Genomic DNA, 13,990 nt, shown 5'->3' on the forward strand with positions numbered 1-13,990 from the left:
TTAAATCAAAGGTGAAACTTTATTCCATAAAAGAATGCAATGTTTCAGCGTTAAAACCTTCCTTAAGAATAAAGATAGATAGATGATAGATGATTGATAGATAGACAAAAGAAGGGGTGTAACTAGGGCTGGGCCCAAGAGGTTTAGGGGGCCCTTATGGTGCCACTTTCCCATATGAGAAGACTATTACTATAAACCATACATTATAGTCGGGGGCCTGGCACAGACTTTGCACTGGGGCCCATCAGCTTCTAGTTACTCCACTGGATAAAAGTTAAAAGTTTGACAAAAAATAGACCAGGCACCAAAAACTAGCCGGTTTGCCACATTGCGGAGCAAAGTTTAGACAAACTAAAAGCTGCACCAGAATTCATCAACACAATGATCACAATAATGAATCTTGTGCAGTGTTGTCGAGCTCCGTCCTGTGAGATCTGGCAACACATTGTGAAATTCCCTCCATTGTAGCGCAAAAAGGTACAACCGAATCCACATTTATATTAATGTTACATAAAATTAGCAAAAAAAACAAACAAACAACAAAAGTTCCAGCAGACCTTATATATAAAAATTGTAACCCCGGAGCGGTATGTTATAGCCACTAGTCACATCTCATGCTTGCTATTGGTGAAGCCTCCATATTTTGCATCCCTTGGTTCTGTATATAAGGCACATGCTTTTACAGGCCACAATAATGGCCGGTCCATTCCTTAAGGGGTCAGTAGTCTCGCCCAATCACTCCAGCGCTGCCCTCCTCTGGCCTTCTCTCTGCTCATTGTTACCAGTGATGTAATCAAACAGCACAAAGCCGAACGCCTGTTCTGACACCGTCTGTAATAGAGCGAATAATAATGTGAGAGCTTGAAAGTTTGTATTGTACCATCATAAACTCCCTACAAGGCCTCATATGTAATAAGTTTCAGTTTTTATAGAAAATATATCCTTAATTTCTGAAAGAGCTCTAATTTGTAACGGACTCACAGTACATTAAAATAGCGGCCGTGGGCACTGATCCATTAAAAAGTATTGCATTTAGTGTAGCCATTTGCATGCATTTTGGGGCTTATTCACTAAGGGTCCATGGACGCACTTTCGTCTGACTTTCCGACATTATCAGGTTTTGCATGTCTGTAACAGGTATTTAACAGGGGATAATGTCGCACGTGATTGGATTTTGGCGCAACTGCGCTGCTTTCATGCGCCAGAAATTTGGGGGGGGGGGGGGGCGTGACGCCACCGGATCATCCGACGGATTCGGACTGTGCGTGGGATTTAACTTTCAAATTGTGTCGCAAGATCAAGCACTTACATGCACCAGGAAGAAGAAGGTGAACTCTGGCGGACCTCAGCGGGGAAGCGGCACATGCATGATATTGGGCGCATGATCTTAGTGAATTGTCGTTGGACAACGCACTTTCAGCGAACTCCAGCAGCCGGTTATTTAATTGTGTCCCTTTGTGACAACCTTTTCTCTCCATCCATTTTTAGAATGTGTGCACATTTTCTAAATTCATGTAAACTTTAGGGTACATACACAAGTGGTATGCCCCTCGTGCAGGCGGCCCCTCCTCCCTCCATAGAAAACAGCGGCACACGGCCGCACACACGCCGAAAGATAGAGCATGCTCTATCTCTTTGCGGTGTGCGGCCTGGATTGGTGCCACACGTGTGGCACCGTATCTGCGCCGTGCCGCTATTGCCGTCTATGGGGACGTACATGCGGCCGCATGTACGGCCCCGCAGACGGCCATGTGAATGGACCCTTAGTGTGGATGAAATGTACATGCTAAACACAATTGTGAAGTCTCTCCTTATTACCTTGAAGCTGAGCCTTTCAATTACTTGCTGGGATTCACACTCCAAAATGACACTGAAAGACAATATTCAACATAGGACATAGGTCAATGTATAATAAAGGGAATCTGTCAGTAAATATGACCATACAAAGCTGCATGTAATGTTGTAGCACTGTGGTGCACTGGTGTTTGAGAGCTCTTCAATATATCCCGGCCCGCCTGAAGTCTGCTAGAGAGGATGTTCCAGAAGAGTATTGGGAGAATGTCATATGGTCAGATGAAACCAAAGGAGAACTGTTTGGTAGAAACACAATTCGTCATGTTTGGAGGAGAGTGAATGCCGACTTACATCACAAAATACACCAGACTTACTGTGAAGCATGGGGGTGGTAACATCATGATGAGGGGCTGTTTCTCTGCAAAGGGACCTGGACCAATAAATAGGGCCATATACTGTGAGATTTTGAGTGTAAATCTCCATCTATCAGCAACGGCATTGAAGATGAAACCTGGCTCGGCAAAAAATAGTGGCTTCGTAAGAAGCATTTCAAGGTCCTGGAGTGGCCTAGCGAGTCTCCAGATCTCAACCCCATTGAAAACCTTTGTAGGGAGTTGAAAGTCCATCAAAAGCCCCAAAACATCACTGCTCTGGAGGAGATCTGCATGGAGGAATGGGCCAATGTACCAGTAACAGTGTGTGGCAACCTCGTGAAGACTTACAGAAAATGTTTGACCTCTGTCATTGCCACCAAAGATATATATCAAAGTTATGAGATAAACTTTTGTTATTGACCAAATACTAATTTTCCACCATAATTTGCAAATAAATTCTTTAAAAATGTGACAATGTGATTTGGTGAATTTGTTTTCTCATTTTATCTCTTGTAGTTGAGGTTTACCTATGATATAAATAAAGCAATTATTATTATTATTATTATTATTATTATTATTATTATTATGTCAATTACAGGCCTCTCTTATCTTTTTAAGGGGGAGAAGCTGTACAAATGGTGTCTGACTAAATACTACTTCTCCCTTCTGTATTCTGAGTATCACAATTGGCCGCAAGTCTCCTTTAAAACAAAATATGCTGCTTTTATTTTCCTTATCAGAGGAATTTCCTAAACTGCACCAATGGAGATCATCTCTTGTATTACTCTCCAGCCAGTTCAGAATACAGATGGAACTATTCTGGAGAGAGTCCAATACAAGGCCAGTTCTAGATCACAATATTTTACTAATTCATGAAGGCACTTACTAGAAATATTTCTCTAAATTAAATGTTACCATACTGTTAAGTGCTATTCTTTCAAGCCTATTGTACTTAGCCTCTTATGGCTCGGGGGAAGACAGAGATTTGTCTCCAACAAAAGCACCAGTGTAATGAGTGTGGTCACATGAATATACAGTACTTTCATTTAAAGGGGAATTCTCTCTTTATATTTCTTTTATGAGATGGACCCTAAACAGCAATGGTTTGCGGCATGTGCCCCTGGCCTGTTGTACATGGCCTCCTTATGATGGGGCCTTATACCACAGCTTACTCAGGCCCTTTTCTAGAAATGTATTACAGTAATTATTTACTCAACATACAAAGTCTTATCCATACATGGCAAACAATGTGGAAGGTATCTAACAAATTCTTAGCAACTTTAATGAAAAATTCTATAAATTCATAAATCAATACTGCAGGTGGTCTTTGTGAAATATTTCCTTTCTTTAAAAATTGGATTCCCAGGGGTCTAACTCCCAGTAATCAGAAATTAATCCGCTGCCATGTCCTATTTTTTATAACAAAAAATCCCTTTGAGGGTGCTGTCAGACATAGTTTAGAAACGGAATCAAAGCGCACAGGGTCGTTCCAGCACCCGGTGTCTTTTATTGTCTAAATGCAAGACGCCAGGTGCGGATTACCGATTTCTTGCGAATGCACACAAACGCATATGTGATCGGGCAGCGCCCTGCCCCCCGTGCACTTTAATTACGTTTCCAAATGGAGTCAACGCACCCTTGGTCTTAAAAATTATTCTTATTAGTAAATAAGTATCATATTACCCCCGATCAATTATTTCATCAAGTACGAGAAAAACTGTGTCCATATTTTCCAGCAGGGAATTCCTTTCCAAACTTTTCCTGCAGGTCAGAAAAATATTGTCAGATTAGTGCCATTCAATACAATACTTAACGGTTTACACACTTTACACGCATGTGCGACTGAGGACCAGTACAGTTGCGCATGAAGAAGCAAGACGTAACGGGCTGTCTGCAGTGTTTGTGGCCAGCCTGAAAAACAAATGAAGGGGGTGTACATATTTTACTACCGGACAGAGCCAGGAGGTCAGAGTGGCGACTCATTAGCATATTTTTAATAAAGTTCGGTGTAGATGTAGTTCATGAAGATTGCTTTGGTGATAGTGTACCACCGCTAAATCTGGTGGTAGATGTACTTTAACCTCTAAATTTAGAGTTTTAGTACATCAAAATGAGTGATTACCATATGAGTTGAGTAACTCGCCTCAGGTGGCAGTTTCCTTTCCCAAATTTAGGCAACACCACCACCAGCTAAAAAGAATCAATTGTATGTGAGTCTTCGAAAACGCACGTGTAATGAATAAGAGAGCAGATACCGCAGCCAGTGCCCTCTCCATGTACCAGGTAGCAAGTTGATGTCATCACACATCAATGGGGAGCTGCTGCTAAATATGAATAAAGAAGGGGTTGCTTATGTTAATGTGAACTAATGAGGGAGTTCTTGTGCCAAATATGAATGAATACATGGGTGATGTGCTAACTATGTATTAATGAGAGGTTGCTTGTGCTACATATGTGTATAAATAAATGGGGAGATGCTGCCATTGCTAATGAACTCCTCTGTGTAAAACATGCTTAAAGGGGTATTCTCGTCTGGGCATTCACATTCAGTTTGATAAATCTGGCATATATAAACATTTCTTCAATTAGATATTATTTAAAAAAAATGTTCCTGTGTGAAGATAATTTCTTATAAATGTAGTGATTTTGTCCCTTAGAAACGAGATAGCTTCCTCGGATACGGCCACCTCTGCCTGAGAGATTGCACAAATAAACAAAAAGGTTTTGTATATCAAATGTCCGGGAGTTACTGCAGGTCGCACAGCTGTCCTGTGGTTATGATTGCTGAATCCAGGAGGTCAGGCAGGACTCTATAGCGTAAGTCTGGCCACCGCTGTCAGAGTGTGACGTGGTCGTATCCGAGGAAGCCATCTGGTTTCTAAGGGACCAAATCACTACATTTATGAGAAATTATCTTCACACAGGAACATTTTTTTTAATAACATCCAATTGAAGAAATGTTTATATATGGAAGATTAGTGAAACTGAATGTGAGTGCCCAGACGAGAATACCCCTTTAATGGGTACCATATTTAAACTAGGTGGCTATTGTATATACTGTAATTCAGGGAGATGGTGTATATACTATATACATACCAGCCATGGTAGCTGCTATGGGGCCCGCAGTGTGAGGGGGCCCAGGCATCTGACCTGACATACTAAAGAATGGAGGATGTGCATCATTATATACAGTTATGTATGACAGTTATGTATGTACAGTTATGCTGTACATTTCTTCTACTTACCGCAGTATATGATATAGGCTTTCACACAGACATGTCAGGGCGGAGAGAAGCATCAGCTGAAGACAGATACAACAATTATTATGCTGATCCTTTAAGAAAAATCAGTCACACATATCATTCTAGATCAGAGGTTTCCTTTAAGAACATATATTGGATTTTTTGGGGAAGATTATTTTGCACCAATGTTGTGAACAGACAATGTTAGCAACACTGGTTGAAGATGCAATGAAATTATTAAGAGAACGTCCAAATTCTGGTAAAGTGCAGAAATCTAGCTTGTAGCTACTAGGCCCCAATGCAAAATCTACATCAGTACCCCACCCAAACTGCAATGTACACTCCAGATCAAAATTAGAGAACAACATACAATTTTCTGCACAAATTTCTGCAGTGAAATGGGCGTTGCGCTGCTCAGTTGGACTGTACACCACATTTATCATGCAAAGTCCGACAGAAATGTGTCACAAGCCCCATGTTAACCCCTTAACGTCCAAGCTACTTTTCACCTTCCTGACACGGCCCAGTTTTTCAAATCTGCCCTGTATCACTATAACGCTATAACATATCCAAGTGATTTTGAAATTGTTTTCTCGTGACACTTTGTACTTCATGTTAGTTGAAAAATTTTGGTGGAATTTTTTGCGTTTATTTATGAAAAAAACGGATATTTGGTGAAAATTTGGAAAAATTCTTGATTGTCGAAATTCAAAATGTTCTACTTTTTCCATACATAGTCATAACAGTTACTTGATAACTAACATTAACAGAATGTTTATGAATACTTTATGTTGACTTAACATATGTTTAACAACTTTCATGAAGTTTGTTAACCCTTTAATTGTTTTACAGGGGTAAAAACAAAATCGTGTGCAATTTTGGAATTTTAATTTTCTTGGCTAAATAAATCTGTTTTTAAAAAAATTTACAAATTCTCAGTGGATAAAATAACAAAATATTACAAAAAGTTTGATACCCAATTTCTCCTGAGTTACCTGCTATATGGGCACATGCCAGGGCATTGAAGGGAAGGCGCTATACAATCTTTATTTTTTTGGGCAATTTGGACATATAAGGGCTTATTTTCAGCGACACGAGATGCACTTTACAAATACTTCATTTTAGTTGGTTATTGGATTACTGATGAGATTTTATTAACCCTTAAATGTATGTAGGAAATGAAAATCGTAATTTATGGTTTCCTTTCTTGTATTTTTTGGGGGCTATACACCGTACCATAAAAATAACATATCTTTATTCTTTGAATCACTATGATCACCCAATATAGAGAAAATCTCATTTATTTCCATATATCTTTTCTGAGACATAACTTTTATATTTTTTGGTTGCCAGAGCTGGTTTATTTTTGTGAATCAATTTTATGAAAAATGTACATTTTTGGCAAGTTTTTCTTGTTTTGATTTTACATCGTTCACAAAGCGGGTCCAATAATGTTACTGATTTATTGTGCAATTCAGGGAAAATCGGCGCAAATCGTAAATATTCGGGTAACACGTCGGGAAAACGTGAATCGGACCCTTAGTAAATGACCCCAACTGTGTTATGTAACACACTGAGCTGCTGCGCATGGTCATTGAGCAAGACCAGCTCCCGGAGAGGAGCACGCAGCCCCAGGGCTGCCATTGGAGCTGCGGACCCCCACGGTAAGCGCCGCAGGGGTGGGGATGGGGGGAGGGGTCATCAGTTGCGGAGGAGGTGAGTACTTGTTTATTTTTTTTTTAAAAAAACACGTCTGTTTTTTTGGAACTCTTGGACAACCCCCTTAAAGGTGCACCAAAAAAAAGTTGGTGCACTCTGTTGAAGCAGTGCAGGGGGCGCCAGATTCATGAAGAATTCCTGAATCTGGTGCCCTCTACACATAGTACAGACTGCACTGTTCTTAGTAAATGTGCCCCATTGTGTAGTCCTATATGAATATACCCTAACATGAGTAATATAGCAGTATTTAAGCTTATTTTATAAATTATATATATTCTAAAGCACAGAATAAAAATGTAAATGAAATAAATGTAAAAGATCACTGAGGAGCACTATCCCTCTCTGTCCTAAGTAAAGCATCCAGAGAGCTTCACTTGAGGTCACAGTGGACAGAGAGGTCCACTCGGTGTCGTCTGTAAGTCAGATGTCCTTAAGTCAGGGACTGCCTTTATTGCAACATCACAAATTCATTCAAGTCCCCCAAGAAGGCTGGTCGCTCTTTTTAAAGAATTTTATTCAATTTTATGGACAAAACTTTGCAACATATGATTGTTTCTACAAATCAGACTTTCTACAATCTGGCATTTCTAAATCCTAGTAATAACAGACCATTTTAGCCACAAACAGATGTCCCCATTGGAGTCACCATACAGTAAAAAACGTAAACCGTAGTGCTGAATTCCATTTGGCGGCGTCATATGCCTCCTCTGGCACAGGAATATCATGCTGCTTGCTGAACGGGAATGAAATAACCAGAATGTGGAGGTGTTTGTGTAGTTGCACATGTTTTCCACAAGGAATTGTTATCCGTAACTAAAAATATCCTACAATGTAATGAATAGTACTACAGCAGCAAAGTAAATTATCCTATGTCTGGCTATACGGAGATCTAATGCCCAGACATTTATAGAGGTGATATAACTGTATGTCTCTTGTATACATTATATTAGCAGTAGCATGGAATAAGAGTGTATGGGTAGCAATGGAGCATGTGCATAGGCTGACACTGCTAATACCCTGCTAATACATCAGTATTGCAGAGTATTATCATGAACAAGCAATCTGGTGGAAACAGTAAAAAAGTTTAAAAAAATCTTATTCAATAAAAAAATAAAGCAATAAATCAATAAAAATGCCCATAAGCCCCATAATGAGGCATATAACACAAAAAAAGTCTAAATCATAAAACAGACCCCACATATATAACAACCGTAGAATAAAAGTAAATCATTATTGAACCTGCACGATGAACTGTATAAAAACAACCAAGAATTATGATTTTTACATATTATGATATTTACCACAAAAAATGCAATAAAAAGTGATCAAAAAAATATATGTACCCCAGAATGATACTGTTGCAAAGTACAACACGTCCGCAAAAAAAATATGCCGTCACATGGCCCCAATAACGGAAAAGCTTAAATTTTATAGCCTGCAAAATGATGAAACTAAAATCCTCGCTGTGCGCCCATAAAACAAGTACAGGCGGTCCCCTACTTAAGGACACCCGACTTACAGACAACCCATAGTTACAGACGGACCCCTCTGCCCACTGTGACCTCTGGTGAAGCTCTCTGGATGCTTTACTATAGTCCCAGACTGCAATGATCAGCTGTAAGATGCCTGTAATGAAGCTTTATTGATAATTATTGGTCCAATTACACCAAAAATTTTGAAACTCCAATTGTCACTGGGGCAAAAGAAAAAAAATTGTCTAGAACTTCCATTATAAAATATACAGTTTCGACTTACATACAAATTCAACTTAAGAACAAACCTCCAGACCCTATCTTGTATGTAACCCGGGGACTGCCTGTAACGGCCACGTGTGGGGGGTCTCTGTACTCGGGAGAAATTGTAAGGTGGTCTTTTTATCTTTTGGAAATGTGTACATTTTAGGGCTAAATGAACGTATAACCGACAAAATTGACCATTCTAAATGTCACCTCCATTTTGATTCAATTGCTATGAACATCTCAAGGTGCAGATTTGAAAATGGGTTGATTTTATAGGGGGGTTTTGATGCTAAATATGTAAAATTTCATTCAAAACTGTATTTATCCCCAAAATAGTCAATTCTGAAAATCCGGAAAATCGATATTCGATTTGTAAGCCGCGTGACATCAAAATAAATTATCCAGACATATGAAAAATGATGAAAATGTTAAGTAGACATATGGGAAATGATATTCAACAACTTATTTAGGTGGTAAATCTATCTGCCTGAAAATGCAATGATTTTGAATTTCGAAATTGGCAAATTTTTTTAAAAAATCATCATTTTTTCTTTTTCTTTTGTAAATAAGTGAACTAATCAGCCACAATTTACCACTAAAATGAAGTACAACATGTGAGGAAAAAACTATTTCAAAATCACTTTGATAAGTAACAGAGTTTAAAAGTTATAACCCTATAAAGAGACGCAAGTCAGAACCCAAAAAATGGGGCTGAGAAAGCAGATTTGGGAATGGAGTTATATGGCACACTGTAGGAATGCTTGATCTGAAATATAGTAGGGAATGGTGTGATGTGATAAACAGTGGGATTGGAGGGATCAAAAACAGCAGGACTGGGATTGTGTGCCAGATAGGATTGGGAAATCTGTAATCTACCACATAGCAGGAATGGGAATGGAGTGATCTGGCAGATAGTGGGATTGGAGTGATCAAGAACCAGAAGGATAGGAAAATCCTTTATCTACTGATCTGATATGCAGTAGGACTAGGAATGTAGTGATCCTAAACACAGTAGCACTGGGAGAGGAGTGATCGTGTACACAGTAGGACTGGGAAATCACGATCCACTGATCTGGCACCCATTACGACTGGGAATGGAATGATCTGGAACACAGTAGAACTGAGAAATCTGCAATCCGGCACTCAGAAGGAAATCAACCAGTTGTAAAATGTACATTTGAGGTAAGCTCCATTACTGTGGAAATTTGGAGAAAAACTGAGTAATAAAAATATTTAAATGAGGCTCCAGGGTGTAACTACTGAGATGCTCGGCGCTCCCCATTTACAGAATTAGGCACACCTCTCTCCCCTTACCCTGGCTATGATAGTGGCAAAGCCGGGCATGCACACCGGTGATCTGCACTGCAAAACCAGCTGTGTATCTGCGCAAAACTTTACCAGGGAATAATTATGTAAATGGAGAGCGCCGAGCATCTCAGTAGTCACAACCTGGAGCCCCAAAGCCTCATTTAAATATTTTAAAAACTGTTTTTTTTCTCCACATTTCCACAGTAGAAATGTAGGAAATAAGTAGAAAATAAGTGTCTTTATCAGCATGAAAACTCCTACCAGTAATTGAGCTCATCTCAAAAGTACATTTTACAAGTGGTTGATTCCCTCTAAGTTTTAAAATAGAGGCCCACATTTATTAAAGTCCCTTCACCAGTTTTCTGTCTGACTTTACATGTTCTTTTCAGTAAAAACTGCTTGCACAGGTATTTATAAAGTGACACATTTGTGTTGCAACTGTACTATACCCGACACAACATAAGATTCTGCACTGATAGCGGCTTTCCGATGCACATTTATTGCTATTATTATTTATTTTTTTGACTCCTTTTATTTTATTACAAAAAAAAAGGAATCCATAGTTTAGTCAATAAATACAAATTAGTTACATAGAATCAAGGAAGAGAAAAAAGAGAAAAAGAAAAGAGTGTTCCTCCAACTTAAAAATGAACTCATCATAGATGTCTAAACCAATGGTCCCAACATTTTAATGACCTCTTTTTACTTAATACATCCCCATTACACATTTACAGTTCACAATCTCTCAATTTGTTAATCCCCAAAATAACATTTTCAATCAAGGGTATGGAGTCACTTCTCCATTTCCCTTGAATTTCCTGTCGAACACAGACTAAAGAAAATTTCTTTGTGTTCCTTATCTACTAAGGTATTTTTCCCTAGGATATTAAGTAGGAACAGCTGTGGGGGAACTGGTAGCTTTTCCTTGCAGAGTCCTACAAACGAAGGTAGCTACATTTATTATGTTAAAGATGTATAAAAAAAACTTGGTGCACTCTATCGGAGCAGTGCAGGGAGACGCCAGATCCATGAAGAACGAGTTGGTGAGTAGTCTGGCGCAAATATGGCACAAAATAGGACTGAGGACGAGTGATCTGGCGCACATGACGCATGGGGAAGTGGGGTAAAGAGAGGTCTTGTTGCTCATGTTAGGAGAATTGGTAGGCCTGAAAAGCACATCTTATTCTTAGAGTATCTTATTTTCTTGTAACCTTTTCTCAACTTCTGAACTGATGAAATATGTTCCAGTCTATACAATAGATAGCATTTTTGTTTGTGTCTTTAAAGGGAACCTGTCACCAGGGACCTAATTTACACTAAAGACAGGTTACAGAAGCTCATTACAGCTGCATTGCAAGTATGCCTTGCTGCTTTCTCTAAGCATTTGCATTACAATATAATTGTGTGTTATAACTCACCTTGCATCCTGACAAAATCATCTGTGTAGTCCCAGGGGTTGGGCTTTGGTTTGGATGCATTTCAAAAAACCACACATGACTTACCTGTGCTGCAGACTGCTCAGCTCTCAAACCCCACCTTTGTGGTCCTGTACAGCTCCTCCCTACTGCTCCTTCACAGAGCTCACAGCCTGGTGAGCTGAAATTAGTGGGAGATGGAGGAGCTGTACAGGAGCCCAAAGGTGGGGGCCAAGAGCTGAGAAGTGAGCAGCACAGAGAAGTCACGTGTTTGTTTTTTGAAATGCATCCAAACCAAAGCCCAACCCCTGCGACTACACAGAAGATTCTGTCATCGCGCAAGGTAAGTTATAAGACACAATCATATTGTAATATCGCAAATGTTTAGAGAAAGAAGAAAGACATCTTAGCAATGCAGCTGGCTTCTACAACCTGTCTTTAGTTAAAATTAGGTCCCTGGTGACGGGTTCCCTTTAAAAAAAAAACTTAATATGCAATATGTATAACTTACTTCATTCTCATCAGGACCACCAATGATGAAACACATGACATCAGATGATCGTTGGCACAGTGCGGTCACACCATCGACAAGTACCACCTCACCTTAGAAACACAGCAGTGACATAATGTAACTTGCAGAGAAATTGTATATAATTGTGTTATACTATTTAAGGTGCCACAATAATTATCACTGTTACCCTGAGCGGTTTATCCCATCATAATAATAATAATGATAATTCTTTATTATATAGTCCTTGCATCTCTAAAGCGCTGCGTAATATGAATTAGATACTGGGACCATGTGAGTGTGTCACAAGATCATATTACTTGAAAAAATACTTTCACCAGGAAAAAGCATTCCAATCTGCAGGCATGTATTAAAGTAGGAGAAATGTCATAGAGCAGGAGGAGATAAACAGATTGTACATACACTCACCGGCCACTTTATTAGGTACACCATGCTAGTAACGGGTTGGACCCCCTTTTGCCATCAGAACTGCCTCAATTCTTCGTGGCATAGATTCAACAAGGTGCTGGAAGCATTCCTCAGAGATTTTGGTCCATATTGACATGATGGCATCACACAGTTGCCGCAGATTTGTCGGCTGCACATCCATGATGCGAATCTCCCGTTCCACCACATCCCAAAGATGCTCTATTGGATTGAGATTTGGTGACTGTGGGGGCCATTTGAGTACAGTGACCTCATTGTCATGTTCAAGAAACCAATCTGAGATGATTCCAGCTTTATGACATGGTGCATTATCCTGCTGAAAGTAGCCATCAGATGTTGGGTACATTGTGGTCATAAAGGGATGGACATGGTCAGCAACAATACTCAGGTAGGCTGTGGCATTGCAACGATGCTCAATTGGTACTAAGGGGCCCAAAGAGTGCCAAGAAAATATTCCCCACACCATGACACCACCATCACCAGCCTGAACCGTTGATACAAGGCAGGATGGATCGCAGCAGAAATCGAGACTCATCAGACCAGGAAACGTTTTTCCAATCTTCTACTGTCCAATTTCGATGAGCTTGTGCAAATTGTAGCCTCAGTTTCCTGTTCTTAGCTGAAAGAAGTGGCACCCGGTGTGGTCTTCTGCTGCTGTAGCCCATCTGCCTCAAAGTTCGACGTACTGTGCGTTCAGAGATGCTCTTCTGCCCACCTTGGTTGTAACGGGTGGCGATTTGAGTCACTGTTGCCTTTCTATCAGCTCGAACCAGTCTGCCCATTCTCCTCTGACCTCTGGCATCAACAAGGCATTTCCGCCCACAGAACTGTCGCTCACTGGATGCTTTTTCTTTTTCGGACCATTCTCTGTAAACCCTAGAGATGGTTGTGCGTGAAAATCCCAGTAGATCAGCAGTTTCTGAAATACTCAGACCAGCCCTTCTGGCACCAACAACCATGCCACGTTCAAAGGCAATCAAATCACCTTTCTTCCCCATACTGATGCTCGGTTTGAACTCCATTAGATTGTCTTGACCATGTCTACATGCCTAAATGCACTGAGTTGCCGCCATGTGATTAGAAATTAAGTGTTAACGAGCAGTTGGACAGGTGTACCTAATAAAGTGGCCGGTGAGTGTACTGTCCAATGTGCAGGCAGCCTGTTATAAAGCAGGAGTAGCTGAGCAGATTGTACATAGTGTCCGATGTGCAGGCAGCATGTTATAAAGCAGGAGGAGCTGAGCAGATTGTACATAGTGTTCGATGTGCAGGCAGCATGTTGTAGAGCAGAATGAGTTGAGCAGATTGCAGATAGCTGTAATTGCAGTAATAGGTGCAGAAATGCAGTAATAATATAAAAGTGCAGTAATAATATAAAACAAAACTTTTAATAAGTATAGCTTAAAATGCAAATTAAAGGAAACCTATCACTTGGAATCGTGCT

General features: G+C 39.9%; 1 protein-coding gene across 6 annotated transcripts in view; it reads right to left on the bottom strand.

The window, feature by feature from the left end:
• Positions 1–13,990, bottom strand: part of COPZ2 (COPI coat complex subunit zeta 2) — a 26,176-nt gene continuing 12,186 nt past the window's right edge. For 4 of the 6 annotated variants that reach the window (XM_072111620.1, XM_072111617.1, XM_072111621.1 and 1 more), the window contains 5 exons: positions 12,103–12,194; positions 5,414–5,469; positions 3,852–3,929; positions 1,819–1,870; positions 1–831 (listed from right to left, as the gene is read on the bottom strand). In XM_072111620.1, coding sequence (XP_071967721.1) covers positions 736–831; positions 1,819–1,870; positions 3,852–3,929; positions 5,414–5,469; positions 12,103–12,194 — 374 coding nt within the window. In that variant the 3' untranslated portion in view covers positions 1–735. The other 2 variants (XR_011847773.1, XM_072111618.1) reach the window with 2 other exon arrangements.

Source organism: Engystomops pustulosus, chromosome 6, assembly GCF_040894005.1.
Source record: "Engystomops pustulosus chromosome 6, aEngPut4.maternal, whole genome shotgun sequence".
Lineage (NCBI taxonomy): Eukaryota > Metazoa > Chordata > Amphibia > Anura > Leptodactylidae > Engystomops > Engystomops pustulosus.